At 39.0% G+C, this 17,552-nt stretch overlaps 1 protein-coding gene across 5 annotated transcripts in view; it reads right to left on the minus strand.

Annotated features, from left to right (window-relative positions):
* Window positions 1-17,552, minus strand: part of SLC10A7 (solute carrier family 10 member 7) — a 143,500-nt gene that overhangs the window by 11,803 nt on the left and 114,145 nt on the right. For 4 of the 5 annotated variants that reach the window (XM_085058195.1, XM_085058193.1, XM_085058194.1 and 1 more), the window contains 3 exons: window positions 15,186-15,351; window positions 12,258-12,309; window positions 10,659-10,732 (listed from right to left, as the gene is read on the minus strand). In XM_085058195.1, coding sequence (XP_084914321.1) covers window positions 10,659-10,732; window positions 12,258-12,309; window positions 15,186-15,351 — 292 coding nt within the window. Of the gene's footprint in view, window positions 1-9,633; window positions 9,757-10,658; window positions 10,733-12,257; window positions 12,310-15,185; window positions 15,352-17,552 lie in introns of those variants that run through there. The other variant, XM_085058197.1, reaches the window with a different exon arrangement.

Genomic DNA, 17,552 nt, shown 5'->3' on the forward strand with positions numbered 1-17,552 from the left:
CTCCCCTTAAAGCACTGTTTCATCATTTGCTGTTTTCTATCATATTGCAATGGGCTCAGAGAACTTAATAGAACATTTTTATTACCACCAAAACGCAGGCCATTATCTCTCACACCCAAAGCAGAATTATTGCCAGTGCTCTGCACTTCCATACTTCACTGTATGGGTTTTTTCCCTTCAGTGTCTTCATAACAAACAATTTATCCTAAAACGTTATTGCTTACATTACTGGAACACATTCCTTATCACAAAATGCTGCAGCCTTTCTTCTCAGGAAAAGAGATTTGGGGCAAAACAAAGAGGGCATCCAAGGGCTCTGGAACCATCAGGCAATTCAGGAATCAGAATGCCAAAGAACCCTCACAAAGAAACAGTGGAAATAGTTGGAGGAAAAGCCTTAGCCTCTGAATTTTCACCTCTCCCTTGTACTTGTCAATGCATTTCAGAACCCTCAATTGCCACAATCTTCAAATGTAATACACAAAATGAATCAAGTGTATGATGGTAGCTTCTCTAACACTCTCCATACTACTCTCCTTCTGAAGGATCCTCTCAGGGATTGATGTGAAAGGAACATTATTGGTCAAATAGCTATTTCTTTTTTCAGCTGAGAAAAGGCCTGTAAAGAGGGGCCCACATAGCACTGAATCTCTCCCAAGCTGCCAGAACAGGGGAGTTCTGAATTTAGGCTGCAAAGACAGTGCTAAATGAGCACCTGAAATTTTTCTGCCAAGTTTCAGAATAGCACTGCATGAAGCCCAGTGACTGCATGATGGGAAAGGGTGATGAGATTCAGGCAGAGCCCAGTTTAGAGAATTAGAAAAAAAGTTATTCATGCAGAGAGCTGCCAGAACAGCAAGATACTGCTCATCTCACTTGAAAATTTTCTTAAGGGTTTCCCTGCTTTTTCCCACACAAATCATTGCTATGGTTAGTTTTGAGGAGACAGAAGGTCACACACTATGCCTGTGCTCAGTGAAGCCTAACCAGGGCTAGATGTTTCTTGTCCTCGTTCAGACTGTGTTATGAGATACTGAGATCACGATAGAAGAAGATGCTTTTGAAAAATTAACTGGATTCTTTTTCCCACATCCATGCCCTCTCCAAAGCATATCCAGAATTCAAGTGAAATTCTTTCCCTAAGGACCAGCTTCTTTTAGGTATGGGAATAGCTGAATGATACCTGACAACCTATTACAATAAAAATATTGTATAACAATACAAATATTTGTTTGCTACTGAGTATTCCATGCCAGCCAAAGAAAGTACCTTCCAATGTAATATGAGATCACATTACATTGCAGGCAGAATTGAGCCTTTTTGCCCACATACATGCTGTAAGAAGTCTTGTGCTTAAAATATTCTCAGGAAAACAACGTTTTCCAGTACATTTTCATATTTCAAGTCAGTGACAAGTGCAATGGAAAGCAAAAATCAGGCTCAGGAGTGGTAAAAACAAACATCTGAGGAGGAGATTTCACAAGGGACTTTGGGGACTTTAAGGGACTCTGTAAGAACTTCAGGGGAAAACTACAAAATGGAGGCTGTCCTAGCTCAGTTTGGAGGTCTGTCTGGATGCTGATCTTCAAAAACATTTCTACCTTCATCCCTCCCTTTGGGAAAGAATCATCCCCTTACATTATGTCAAATGATTTACGTCTTTTCAGGACTAGAATTACTGGCAAGGCTCTGCTCTTAATCAGTGATATGGTCACATACTGGCCATACAGTTCTGCTGGGATGCAATAATTTACACTATGTTATAAGACACTGGACTGGTCTAATATTTGAGTAAAGGAGGAAGTGGAAGAGAAGTTAATGAGAAAACGGATTTTCCTTTTGCTATAATTCTAGCAAGAATTAAAAAAAAAGAAGAAAAGCTAATATGCTTTGAATTCTTCCACTAATTCTTTTTCTGCAGGTAACTGGCTCACGATATTCACACAGAAATCAGTAATTCAAGTGCAATGTAAGTACAGTGACCAGGGAAAAGCACATCTTGATACTATCAAAGTTTTAAGTAAATAAAACTGCAAAAGCTGTGAGGAAGAGAAAGAAAGTACAGTTTGTCTATTTCTGGGGTTTCAACGGGTGCATTCAGATTGGAAGTGATGTTTAATGAACAACATAGGCAATCTTACCAGCTGCTGACAATGAAACATTTAACACCAACAACTGAAGACTAGTGCCTGAGACTCCAAAACACCTCCACCTGGCTGACAATATGGCAGTAGTAATTAGTTAACAGGGAATTCAAGAATGATTTGAACCACCATAAGTCATATTTGATACGTGACTTACACTTAATTTGACACCACAGTGTGGACACAGCAATGTTGTCAGCCCACACTCACACTTCAGTGCTTTTTCTTTTGCTTGTTTATTAGCTCACTTTTCATACACATCCCCTCCTCAAAGCCCAGGTAGCAAATGGACAATGAATTAAGAACTTGCTATCAATTACTAAGCTACAAAGTTAAAATGAACAGAATTTAAAGGTTTTTAAACTTTTTAAAGGTTTAATAGGTGAAACTTACTAATGAAAGGAATTCTGGACAAAGAGATTGACAAGTGTTGTAAAACCATGAAGTTGAGATTTGATTAATTTGATTATTTCTTTGAACATTACTGCCCTTCCATATACAGCTGAGGCTAAGATTTCAGAGCTTCGAAGTATTGATTATATGGATTTTATTTACCCATATTATTAAAAAAAGCCATTAAAAATATTCTTTACAGTTGTTCTTATATTTGTAAACACAGGCAAGAAAGGATTATGCTCCAACCTGTTTCATACTATCTTTTAATTAGATTTTTTTTTTTAAAGCTTTCCTCCACCTTTAACTTTGATGCAAAGGAAAACATGATACATAAATTCATTATGAATAGTAAACTAAGAAACCCCTTCTTTTCATAAAGGAAAAAATCATAATTTTTCCTTTCTTCATCTAATTTCTGTGGCCAAGAAAAGAATATATGAAGCCAGAAAACCTTACTGCTCTGTTAGGGAAGGCATTTTGAGAAAACAGCTCCCTACACCTTGAAATACTATGGGATATTATTTCCTATCCTAAAACTCTTTGGACTAGGGTTATGTGCCTGCAGTGGTCATGGCAGCTTTTAGAGCTGAATCTCTCTTCCAGACTCCCAAACTATCCTGCAATGGGAGATTTCTAAATTTTGCTGCTGCTGTTGATCTTTCACATCTTTGCACCCACTGCTTTAGAAGTGTCTGGAGTCAGCAGCTCAGACTGGCTGCCAGAAGGTGCAATGAGAGCAGCAAATGTAGATGCAAGTCTCTCAGGGAGACTCAACATCATCTTCAATACTCACCAGCTTTACTATGGGTGACACTTGTAGCCTCTGCCAGCTTGAAGTAGAAAAAAAATCTTGAGTCATGTCCAAACATGGATCTTCCCAGGGGTAACCTGTCAGCTGTCTGCTGAATATAATGTAGTTTCTTAAAGTAGATAAATTAACTGTTTTTGGAGGGGAGGGAGAGCTCCTGTGTCATTATCATTTTACAGATGGATATGTGTGTTTACTTTTTTTTATTTCATTATAAAGAGGTATGAGCTTGCTGTCATTAAAAACCTGCAATCTGGTTTTTAGTGTCTGATCCAATTACGTGTGCTTCTGGAAAGACACACAACCAAATAAATAATTGGAGAGGTGCAACTCTGAAATGACAATTGTTATTCATCGATCTCTTTCTGCAAGTCGAGATTGAGAGATGTAAACTTCAAGTGAATGAGATCTCCAGGGTGAGATTCTTCAGTTCAAACACAGTAAACAACTGTTGTCCTCTGATGCACATTTTAGTACTGCTGCAGGCAAACTTTCTAAATATTAATAAAAAACCTATACAGATGAAAAAGAAGCCCTGGGAGCTGGTACAGAATTTCTTGCCACATTCTAAGTCTAATCAAAGAAACATATGTTTCAGGTCAGAGAGGAAAGGAGAATCCCTAATTTGCTCGGGTATTTCCCCTTCTGGAATCACAGAGAGGTCAAAATTGACTAAAGTGCAACAGATTAAATATACTAGACTGCGTATCTGATAATTGTGGAAAAAAAAAACCAAAGGGAGAGCCACGTATTCTCTGCCCAAAAGTAACCATAACTCACTGGATTATGCCATTTCTTACTGTCAGACTGGCCTGCCAGCACATTTCCCTCTGCAAAGGGATGCTCTGGTCTGAAGGAGGCAAACAGGGTGCATGGCCATTCACATATGAGTAACAAGGGAAAACAAGAGAGCTGTTCTGGCACAGATGATTCCAATGACCACAGCCTACCCAAAACTGTCGGTTTGACTTCCTGTGAAGATAGTCTCCCCATGTGAGGGGTGGCCTAAGTATTACAGAAATGCTTACACATGCAAGATGGCATCTCACTTCGGGGGGATTGGTGTGTGCAAGCAGGAAACACTCCCCCTATTCTCAGTTACAGAAATATTCTGTCTGTATTTCAGTTTGTTAATATTCTGATGTATATAAACATATCTATATGTATATATCCATATCTATATAGCTATATCTCCATATATCCATGGTTTTGTAGCTGCACTGGAAACAGTGTAGTGAGAAAGAAGACATGCCAATTACTTGGTAATACCCTGACTGGTAATACTGGTTGGTGAGAACCAAATGTTGGCTCTAGAAGTCTGCCAAGCTAGGAAAAGTTATCCACCTGCCTACAAAGGAAAGATGCTAACATGAGAAAAGAGCAGTAGATCAAGATGCTTCTGTTCTCCTCACTGCCAACTCATGTAACACAAATCTCTTGGTTCTTATTTTCCAGAGACGGAGAGGAGAATCAGAGAGCTGAGGAAAAAGCCCAGACAATCACCTGCTGTTCCTTCCAAGCAAATGCTGGGCAAAGACTGAAGTAATGAGAAAAATATTTCCTTTTGGCCCAAAGAATCATCATATCAAAACTTAAAAAAAAGTTCTAGCAGTCAATAAATGCACTCCTGAGGGAACTCAGAAGCAGAAATGGGAGAGTTCCTAACTCTCTGGGCAGTAGTGAGGAATGCAGACACAGCCTTTAGAAGACACTAATTCTCGGAAGCATTCTCCTCCCATCAGCTTCCCTTCTACCCCAAGGCACAGCACCCACTAGTTTTGGGCAAAAAGTAGCCAGATCATTTTTACTTACATCACTCTATCAGACACCTGGGGAAGGAATGAGACTAAAAGTCTGTAAAAGATAAAAATGCAAATTCAAGCACTTACAACACCAAGAAGTATGACAGGATGTAGTAACATCTCCCATCCAATTCTCATGGGAAAATTTTGAAAGTAAAAAATAGCATCAAAAGTCTCACTCCTGAAAACTTTCAGAGAGCAATTAACCAGGATTATTTTCTATATCTTTATGTGAAAGGCAGAGTACCTTGATGAATAACTGCCTCAGAGGAAAGTTCTCTGCCAGGAGCAGAGAAAATCCACTACACTCCAAAAATACCAGAGAATAGCCTGAATACTCGCTTAGGGCAATGCACATGATTTTGCCATCTTACCTTTCTATTACAGAATGATTAAGAGATGCCTCCTTTTTAACATCATCTGCCTTTTATCTTAACACAAGTTAGAACATTTTGGCATTTTTCTATTTAAAACAGAAAGGTAATTATCACCACACAATAAGGAGAGCCTGTGCTTGATTAGTCCAGCACTTCAATCTATTATTTATCCTGCAAAATCTTATAGGGAATTATCTGTAGAAAGCATGAGCAAACTATAGATACCTGGGAGCAGATTGGAGCTATATGTGAGCATGATGCACTCTGTCACACTGTGCAGCTGGGGAGCTCAGGGGGAAGGCAGGGGCTGATTAATCCACAGCCTGGATGATCCCACTGCAGACAATTGAGTTGTCCCTGAATCTACTTGTGCACAACATCAGGTTTTTAAGAATTGTTCAAGCACAGACCATCATTTCTGTACTTGTGCAGTAAGAAGCTGAGTATTTAAAAAATAAACCTGAATTAAATTTAAAAATTTCAAAATAAAGTTGGTGTTTTGGCTGTTGTTTCTAGAATGAACTCTATTCTTGCCTGAATGTATTTGGCAGGCTAGAAACTTTGATTATATTACTTGAAGGGCTTCATAGTGAAAAAACTGCTACTACTGAATTCAAATGACTAAAAATACAATCTCCATCACAAACAACACCCTGACTTTGTAATTAGTTATGGTTATTTTTGCTGTTTTGTTTTACCAATCTGCTGTTGTTCATACCTCCAGTATTAATATTTGCCCTTGTGGTAGCCAAAATAGGTAGCATTACTTTGATTTTTCCTGATAAAATAATTTTACATAGTAAATACCAAGAATTAAAGCAAATACGTATTTTTTTACAACTGTGCATTTTCCTTTCAGAGTTGTAACTTCTAGCTAGCAATTCTATTCACTCTCTGAAAAAAAATAAAATAACATTCTGTTTTGGCTGCAACTTTTGTTTAAGTGCAAGCAACAACTGCAGTATTTTTAAATGAGCCACAGTGATAGCTTTGCACTTCCTTGAGGCCTCCTCTTCTCTTCTCTTCTCACTGAATGAACTCCAGGGAATGGCATCATGTCGGGCTTTCCAGATGGATTATGTGAAGCCATAGCTCAATGTCATTTTCAATAGCAAGGCTCATAATTAAAGGTCAAATAGTCACTTCATCTGCAATCAATCAATAGAAGAAGTACTAATACTAAGTACTAATCAATCAATGGCAAATGCACTAATAAAAGCCATGCATCAAATGTCTGCATATGTGTGTGCTCACATGTACCATGCATATATGTGAGCAGGGAGAAGGAGAGAAAGAGAACAAAGTGGGGGTGAAAATGCCAGAGGCCATTGTGGATACTATATTTATCTTGGCTCCTTGCAAGTTTATATCCTGCTTCACTCATTAGGTGAAATACAAATAAACATTGGTTTCTCTGCATACATGATGCCCTGTGTTCAAAACCCTGCTGAAGCATCCACCTCTTTGCAGAGGTACCAGCTTGTGCTCCTAGCTAAGGAACACAAAGGCACCTACCCTGTGTAATTTGTCCTTACACAAACACGCCCTGCACTCTGATCTTTGAGACAAAAAGTGTGTCAACTGTTCTGTCTACAAAATAAAACCCAGCATATGGGAACAGCACTCATCTCCGTGCAGAGCAAGCACTTATTCATGGATGCAACAGTGGAAGTGGCAGTTGGCCTCATGAGCATGCACTGCATGGGAATTAGTTGGTTTCATAATATGGTGTGGGAGAAAGTGACTTACAAAAGTCTTCTCATGCCTCTCCTATTACCACTTCTAAAGCTTTAAAGCTGTCAGCTCTTCTCCCACTTTAGTCAGTGCCATTCTAAGCTCCCCAGGGAATGGGCCAGACGTACCTATTTGGAGTTTCACCTGCCAAGCTGAGAGAAATCAGTTTCAAAGCGAAAGAACAAGTGTTGGGGGGTCACTTATACACTACCACTGGAATCTTGAAGACAAACAAAGCAGAGCTCCACAACGGATGTGAAATGAGAGTGTGAGCCATGTTTGTGCTTTCAGGCATTGCAATGACAGAGGGAGAAGGATAAGCTCTCTCCACCATAAGTGAGCAGAAGATCTCTTGTAGCTTGGTTTATAGTAAACACCTATGGGCAAGTAGCAATGTGCCAGAACAGCAAAAGAGCAAGGGCCAAAATGCCTATGTCTGTCTTGTTTCTGCTAAGATCAGGGTGGACAGGGAAACATTTAAGTGTCATTCAGGAACAGCTAGTCCTTAAAAACAAATTAGAATTATTCTGCTACCACCTTCAGTAAAGGAAAAAATGCCACCTGCTCTGGTTAACATTCCTGTTTACATCATCAGCTCAGGGGCATGCCTCATCACACTCTGGCTTTGTAAAACCTAATACTCCTTATTTTCATACAGATTTATTTTTATACAGCTCTACCTTATCTGAAACTGATACTAACACCAAACAGAATAAAACATCAATGGTCCCCACACCAGCCAGCTGGAATCTGATACACAGCAGGCACACCTGGACACACATGGAGTAGGGCTGCACACAAGAGCAGCACGTGCCTCAGGCTTACCAAGGACAGGCTCCCAGGGGACTGACAAAAGGAGTATTTTCCCATCCCTCTTCCAGGATGACTGGAAAGCAGTCTGTCCTGAAGCTGACAAACAGAACAGTTCCTAGCTCAGAAACAGCCCCACAGTACTGCGTTCCACCATCCACCTGTTTCATTTCAACAAGAGACATGGGGTATCTGGACTAGGGGAAAAAAGTATTAATGACTAGGGAGAAGCTGCAGGAGTCCTTGAAGTCAAGGTGGCCACAGTATTTTTGCTGGTGTATTTGGGCAAAGAAAGCTGCAGAATACAAAAGCTGGCTCATGAGGCTATGCTAATGTGAGCAGTAACTTGGAATTGGGAAAATGTGAGCCAAAAGGTCAAGGGAGCTAGGAACCTCAAACTAAGTTTTTCTAAAAAAGAAAATAAAATAAAAAATTGAGAGTGTAGTAGCAGAAGAAAAGTGAACTGACTCAGCTGTGTGCACAGTCAGGTCAAGACAGGCTACATAAGGATGCTCAGTAGAGTGAGTAAAAGAAATGAACAGTCCTCATTTTTGGGGGGTGATGATAAGCCCCTTCAAGACTTAAATATTTTAAAAGGCTTTGTGCTTATTTTCTTAGTGTCATGACAAGCAGGCAGAAATATTCAACAGTACATATATAAAACTATTCTCGCTGGGGAGAAAGGGTGAAACTTGCACATTTGTGCTGTTAAACATAACCAGCTTCTCCAGTTTTCTTCTGTAGTATCACAACTGTGCCTCATACACATATCCAAATAGCAAACACAGCAGTGTGTTATGACTCGTGTGCAGTTGCTTTCTACAAACACAAGTGTAACTGTCCTGGATACAAGCTCATTTGTTAGTCCAAGCTCAGTTTCATAGAACATTTGGCTGGAAAAGACCAATGTCATTTAATCTATGTTCTGCTCCGAGGCAGGATCAACTCTAGCTGCTTAATTCCCATCTGAGGCTTGTCTACAATGATAGGAGATTGAAGACATCAATAGGCAACATATTCCAAAGGTAAACTGTTTTACACTAGACAGGTCTCCCTGATTGCTAGCCTAAATCATCATCACTGTAACAAAGTCCTTCCCTTTACAAAGTCCACTGTGACAGAGTTACTTTCTTCCTTCTTTGCATCAACCTTTTATGCATTTGAAGATCACTACAGTATTTCAGTTACCTTTTCTCAACAATCCCAGCTGCTTCAATCTACTCTGGGGTCACATTTTTGAGGTCTATTATCATTCATGGCACTCTTCTCTGATCTCTTTCCAGTTAGTCCACATAATTTTTGAATTGTGAGCCTGAAACATTGTGCAAATATCAAAAGCCACAACACCCTCAAGCCATACAACTTTTGCTGCTTCTTTGCAACCCACAGGACCCTGTGCAAAAGGAAATTAGGTTAGTTTAGTATGCTATATATTTGACAAAGCTAGGGGGCTGTTACTAATTTCCTTGTTCTTCCTACACTGTTAAAATAATTTATTTCATGACTTGGTTCAGTAGGTTTCTACAAAATGAAGTTAAACTCAGTGATCTATAATTCCTTGTCCTCTCCTCGTCTCTACTGTAAAAAGAGACATTATGTATGACTTTTTCTTGTCTTCCAGGAACTCCTCCACTTCCCATAGACTTTCAAAGGCACTTGCTAACAGTTCTGCAGCACAGGCCTGGCTGAAGCAAAGAAGCCTGAGGTGAGTTTTGCTGTATCAAACTGACTTGGAAAATATCTCACCTAAGCCCCAGCTTGTTCTTCCTCTGTTTCAGACTTAGTTCTTACCTTTGTAATTCACACTAGCTGTGTTTCTCTTTGACAGATACACTTTTGAAAAGAGTCAGATATTCAGTCATATATGCTTTATAAAAATCTGTTTTTATAGTCCGAAAACAGTCCAGCTGTGTCCCTGACTGAACATAATGGATGAACCAGTAGCAAGTGGCTGTAAGCATTTCTGATTTAACAGTATTTTGTGAATATCCATCAGAGCATCTTATTATCACTGTGGGGGCATAAGTGACAAATATCTCTATGATGTTTTGATAAATGAATTCTAAGAAATAAAGCTATCCAAAGTATCTGCAGACTTAAACACATACATTTTGCTCATGTTAAGCATAAGAGTATCGTCTATTTGTGATTTCTGAATACACTACATCCTTTGATTTTCACTTGTACACCTCTGCTTTCAGATGGAAGATTTTACTGTCAAACTGGGCAGATACACCTTGCAATCTCTTCAGAAACAAACCTGAAATTTTATCGGTATTAGATTAGGCAACAGAACAGAAAAAGAAAGGCAAGAAAAATTCAGCTTTCCACAAACCAGGTGGTCTTACTCTACAACCACTAAAATCTCAGCTGAGAAGATTGTGTTCTCTGCCCTGTAGGACGCATTTATTTCATCTGTGCAAGAACATTATTCTACTGTTAGTATCATACTGGTTGCATTAACTTGTCACACTAAAACCAAAACCATTTAGGCAGAAAAACCAGCAACTAAACCAATTTGTTTTTTCAACACAGCAAGGTATGAATGTTACTGTTGTTTTGCTCACAAGCTTATCTCCTGACTTACCCAAGGTGAGGGATTTATGTGTGGAACAGAAAACGATAGCCACTGTGTCTGCTGGTGTGAAAGTAGAGTTATTCCTAGAAAACAAAAAAGTTTTAATAACCTCTGATAGCAAAAACCTTCTTAAAACAGCATCTATCAAATATATTACTTTGAGGATCCACATACACATTCACATCACTTTGATCAGTCTAGTGATAGAAGTAATTCTACCCATAAATGAAAAGCAGTGTTTGATTTGGGGTTTTTTAGCAGAATTGTTTCTCTGTTGTGGCAAGCTCTCTAATGAATACACTCCCATGTGAAGGATAGGAATTTTGAAAACATGGTGTGCTTAGGACACAACTTTATTCCAGCCAAGGTTGTTTTTTTTTTTTTTTTCAAACATGCAAAAATATTACAGCAGTTGCCACTTGCCTTGGCAAAAGAAGAGAGAATGACCTACAATTTTTTTTCCCTAGTATGGAATAGTAACAAAATGTTCAGTTTGGACAATATATTGAGTCTACACTAATGAGTTAGCTTCCACTTCAGAGAAAAACTGCATCTAAGGGTTTACACACTGGAACTAGGGTCAGGAGGGGTGGGGAAAAGACCTATATATGGACTGGTCAATGGATCACCCTTTGGTCCAAATTAGGGGTAATTTTATGAGATTCTAAATATTCACCATATTGATTTGGTTACTGCTTAAGGAATTTACATTTCATAGTCAGGGCATATCTTCCCCCAGGTTAGGTCTAGCAGTTCAGAAGTTATTTAAAAATGCCTTTTAAGGGCAGGATATAATCTTGTCACAGAGAAATTTTCTTGTGGCACTAAAAAAAGCCTAAGTAGTTCTAAGACACTGTACCCTTCTTTGTAATTCTCCCTTATGGGTACTGTATAATTTATATAAAGCATATGTCTGGAGTCTGCTGTACTGTGGCACTCCCCATTCAGCACAGTGCTGCTAAAACAAATACTCCAATGAGCCTCAGTGAGAGGACAACTGTGGCTACTCCAACCAGCTCCAGTGATGCCCTGAGTCACTGGTTAACACCACTCTCACATTACTATCTTTTGAGAAGTGAATGCACAACTGTTCTTCCTGGTTGATATTTTAAAAAGGGGGAAAAAAAAAAAAAAGCTCTACCAAACATTAGTTCAGGACAACTGTCTTTTCAGAATCACCATATAAATGTAACAAATTTGACATATACAGAGAAGAGTGAATTGCCAACCCAGCAAATGTATCTTGAGATGTAAAAAGTCAAACTGAGTTCTCTCTCTCATATGTCATCAGCATGTCTGCAGGGCAAATTATACCTTCAGTGACATCTGTGCAAATCCATTTTTTTCAGTGGATGAGGTATAGCAGTGATTGATTGAGATTTAACAACTCTGTAATTAACACACAAGAAAGGACAGAATTCAGGTCCTGCTCTCTTAGTCTGTGAAACTCTAACAGAGAAAATGCAGTAAGGACAGTATGAAAAACCAAAATGAGGTCACCCCTATTTGAAAACCTGCCTTTACACATTTGCATAAACTTTATCACCCAAACCAAAGATATCACACAAAAGAAGTATTCAAAGGTTGTGATTCAGCACATTCAATTACCTTGTGGAGAAGAGGAAAGTCAAAAACATGAAGCTCATCTGAACAGAAAATACTGAAAAAGAAACAAGTTAAAATTAGATGACAATTGCAATTGCTGTGTACATGCATTTTGTCCCCATATTACAAGTCAGAAGCTAGGCTGGACCAAGTCTATCCAGAGAAATCTACTGACAGACAATCTTTAAAGACTGCCTGGATGAACAATATGGATCATTATATCCAGAGAAGCTAGAATTAATGTTATGGCAACACAAGTTCTTCCTGGGGTAAGTCCTCTGAATCGAGTATTTCTTGACATGATGAATGGCAGGAAATAGTGCATATAATGCACTTCTCGTTGCACAAGTTTTGCTTACTGGGTTGACAACATAAAATCTGCCAGACACACTGGCTGCTGAGCATTTAGACTTCCTATTTTACAGGAGAAAGCACAGTGTGTAAGCATTATCCAAATAAATATTCTCAACCCTGGGTATATTAATCATGATCATTCACAGGGAGAGGAAGACAAGATCATCGTAGATGTTGAATTCTGAGACAAAGGCTAATTCCTGGACTGGGCAGTGTGGGTCAGACATTTCCTTCAAGCTTTGTCAGCTCTGTGAGTGCAAAGCATCCCAGGAGCTCTCCTCTCTGCCAGTTCTGCTGACACCCACAGGGGCTCTGGGGGGTGCAGAGCTCACCCTTGGACTGCAGAGCTGTGGGGAGAAGCTGATGGCTTCCCCATGAATAGCTACAGAGACTGAGCATCACCCCAGAGCATGGGGACTCCCCACAGGCTGGAGGAGAAACCCCACAACCTGCACAGACCTTTTCTGAGTTTGGGGGTTATGAGGGAAAGGCTTTTACTTGCAGCAGAATCTGGACGGGTCCTCTCCCCCTTCCTTGCAAAACTTGTGAATGCAATAAGGCTGCCATGCTCCATAGGGTAGTGCAAGCCAAGACAATACATTTGATTTTGACCCCAGTTTACAACTGGGAAACATGGCAGGGATATTAGCTATTACAAGTGACATTTTCTCTTTTCTTACACACATTTCCTAGAATCTATAAATGTCACCTCAGCATGCACTTAATTCCTCCTTCATGAACTAAGGAAGCAATCCGTTGTTCCTGAATTACAATTTTTCTCCAACTAAGTACATTAATTTAATATGCACAGAAAAAAACAATCCCTTAATACACATAATTCTGTAAAGCAATAAACATGTGTTGCTACCAATTATTCCTTGTGAGTATTTTGCCGTGGCTAGAATAATAGCATAAAATTACATAAAAACATTAACCAGCAAAATGACAAATGCAGTTTTGTCTTAAACTCCTTGTTTAATTTCACTTCCTAGTGTAACACAATACATGCATCCAGCCAACATATCCAATGGTGACACAGAAACTTTTTCTAGAATAGAGAATGCATACCCATCTCTAAAATTTCATTGGTTTTTGGTTTTATACTGTGGACAATATTCCAGAAAAAAACCCAACCAACTGTCTAATACATTGCAAGCAGTTCCAATGCTTATGTTAATATTGTTACTGATAAATTGCAGTTATGCACACTGGCAATGAAATCGTATATATGATTTTCAGTGTATTGCACAGCAATTGGTACACTTCATTCCACATGGCACAAGCAAAGACTTGTCTTGAAAAGAAATAAAGGCCAAGCAAGGCAACAGAAGCAAACACTCTACATCAACTGTTCTAGGAAGAACAGGTATTTTTAACTAAAAAAGAACCTTTCTTTTTTTCAAAGTAGCGGTCAGCACAGCAACATAAATTTACTTCATTCTGAGCTTCTCTGCAGAGTTGAAAATCTCTGTATCATTCTTTTTTGCTGACAACTCTGCACTAATTTAAGTGCAAGGTCCTTCTTGGGTGCCAGTGCAAAGAAGCATTTAATCCATTTTGAAAAAAGCTCCATAGCATTGCTTCCTACTTCTTTGCTTTCAGAACAAAGCATTTATATAGTACCATTTATAAGTCCATGTATTATTTTACACAGCTATAGTGTTTCATAATAAAATAAAATGTCATAATTAGGATAGAATTAAGAGCTGATGTACAAAGGGCAGGGACAAATTTCCTCCTGACTTTAGTAGAGGTTGAATTTGTAGAAGATACATTATTTTTGTTAGACAGAAGCATGTGCAAACACACACCTCAAAGTAGGTGATGCACTGATTTCTTGAAATCTAACAGTTTCAGAGTATGAGATGTGATTTATACTGAAGTATACTGCAGTTACCTCTCCTCTGTGCAAATTGAAACTCCTGTCTGTGGACAGTCTGAAGCAAGAAGGGAATTCCCTGCTGGGAGAGGAGACAGTGCCTGTACACCACTGCCTTTCCTTGGGAGGGAGTGATCTGCAAGCCTTTCCAGCTGATGGCAAGGATACCAGCAGCCTATTCTCACGTGTATGTTAGTTAAGGCTGAATGACTAGAGTGCTTCTAAAACAAACTCTAAGAAATGTGCTCATCCACAGAAACAGATCAACACATTCAAACTCCCAACTCGTTTCTGGTTTTATAATATGCTAAGGAAGAATAGCTTAAAAATTATAACAGTGCTTCAGAGTAATAGCTCAACTCCAAATCTGTCCTTGCTGTTTGAAATGCAACATCTGTGAATTTATGGCTGTTTAATAAAAAAGAAACCAAAACCAGAATGCCAATGAATGCTTGTAAATAATGCTGTACCCTTTTAGAAAGGAAGGACCCCAGAGCAACCTCAGGCACACCTAAATAGCAGGGTTCATCCCTCTCTAAATGCTTGCTCCTAAAAGCATCCAGCCACTAAGAAGTTTGGCAGTCTGGATTTACTAGATGCTTTAGAAGCTCTAGGCCCATGGCAGCATCCCCACAGCACATGTAGCTCATTACACACCTGACACACAAAGAAAAGAGATGCTTTAGGGCTGAACTTACTTATGAACACGATTATAATCAAGCTAAATTTATCCAGGTCAATATTTGGATTGGCGAAAGTATCACAGAACGTTGTGTAGATGATCATGAGGAGCACACAGCTGCTGATAGCACCAAATGGAGGCTTCTTCCTTTCCAGCCAGTCCTTGATGTATCTTCGGACAATCTGAAACACAGAAACCAACAGGTTGCCTCTTTTCAAAGATGCAGGGAGCCAAGTTGGGCATCACAAAGTGAATCTGACAGCGGAAAGACACAAAGAGAAGAGAGTAATTTGGATGACGGCCACAGTGGATTTCAAAGCTTCCCTGCCACACAACTCTTCTTCTGGGGAATTTAACATTTGTAGTGCAACTTCCACTGGGCGTCCATAATGAGAGTATATTTTCAAGTACATTCAAATCCATCCTTAATCATGCCAAATGTTCTTTGCTAGCTGTCACTGAGACATGCCCATTAAGCCTCCCCAAAGTTTATCTCCTCTGCTGATACTAATGGATGTATGTAATTATCACAGTCCCCTTTGCATCAACAGACAATTCCAAGTGCAACTTTGGGAATCTTAAAAATCTGACATCTTCAGGAATTTCATGACGGTAGATAATCGAAAGTGATCCATGGAACATTTTAATATTTAAATACCTAGCGATGCACCAGAAGTTTTTAATTAAATTATAACTCAAGCTTGAAAAGCAAAAGTGCATGTGTTGTGGGAGTTTAAATAATTCAAACTCTGAATATCTGGAGTTTTTGTAAATCCAAAGACAAATGCCATTTGCACGCTTTTAGAATACCAGAATTAACACATGAAAACAAGGAAACCTACCGTACTTAGCGGAACTTTTGCACTTTCAGGAAACAGAATATGAAGCTGTTTTTCAAGAATTTTTTAGAAATGACTATAAATTTTAAAGTAACCTCAACTTTCAAATTATGCTGAATACCACAGCACTAAGCTTCAGCAGATACAATGCATCTATTTTAGTCCTGCCTGGGGAGTCGCTTTTAGTTTTTCTGTTTAGTTTATATGGGTTGAAAAAACTTTTTAAAGCTTTTATCGTGCATCTGCAACTTGTGTTAATTTTTCAGCAATCACATTATCTTGCCTAAATTTCTCCTGAGGCCTCCTGATGTTCTCTGTTACCATGCTCTTTTGGAAATCATAGCCTGGGATCACTTCTGCCAGAGGGCTCCAAAGGTGTCTCGTGACCTTCCCATAGTGGTACCATTAACAAACATCACCACCGTTGGCTTAATAACACACAAAGTCTCAGAGGTGTTCAATATCAAGGCATCATCACCAATGCCACCACAGGACCCTTTCACACAACAAATGCCAAAGCCATGGGATCAACCTCATGGTTCTCAGTTTTCCTCACTGCTTTCCCAGATTGTTTGCAAGTCTCAGCAGGGAAGTCCTGGAAGCAGCTATCCCAGTCACCTCAACAAAGACTCCATCAGGGCACACGCTGAAAATTTGGCACGTGGGACTCGTGCCAAGCTAAGCAGGCTGAAGATCAAGACTTACCTCCCAGCCCTTCTGGGCTTCCTGCTGATGAAAAATAACAGATTTGCAGGAAAACATCTAAGGGAATGTTCAACACCCCGATGAAAACATTGAAATTTAAAATGTCACACTTGCCAGATGTTAAAGAGAGAAAATAACTCAAAATATAAGGCACAACTTCTGAAAGAGCTTTCAGTGCAGTTCCTTCAGCCACCTCTTTGCCAGGCACTGGGTAGGAATAAGACACTGCATTGATGAAAGAGACACAAGAAAGCTGAGTGAAGACATGCAGAGAGCAGTGTGACAGACTTTTAATGGGAAGTTCAGATTAGTTTAATTCTGAGCAAATTTGGGACTCTAATTATCAGAAGCAAAAAGCAAAGTCACTTCTAAAGTGGTTTTTTAAAAGAAAGTTTAAAAAGAAAATCCTATTATCCCTTAAATTGTCACGTTGGGGAAAAAGAAAAACTACTTAAGACCACCTATTAATTTATGGTCCTTCCAGAAGATTTATACTGAAAGTAACGAGATATTGAAAAAGAAAAGTGATGGTTCATTATGCCATGGTACAACTTATACTAGAAGTATTTAATATGAAAACTATAACCCTGTGCCTGTTCAGAGTCTAATTATAACAGACATAATAATAACTTTATAAACATATTTATCCTTGACTAACATAGAAGAGAAGAGTTAAAACATTTCAAAAATGAAACTTCAAGTATTTCCTCAGAATCTTCAATTGAGTGATACCTTCTTTAAATATCCACCTTTATCTAGTCTGGAAATTTTGTGAATCAACAACCATAAATATCAATATAGCTTCTTACTGCACACTGTATTTTAAAAAAAATTACATA

This window comes from Lichenostomus cassidix, chromosome 4, assembly GCF_008360975.1.
Source record: "Lichenostomus cassidix isolate B80296 chromosome 4, HeHo_3.0, whole genome shotgun sequence".
NCBI classification, from domain to species: Eukaryota; Metazoa; Chordata; class Aves; order Passeriformes; family Meliphagidae; genus Lichenostomus; species Lichenostomus cassidix.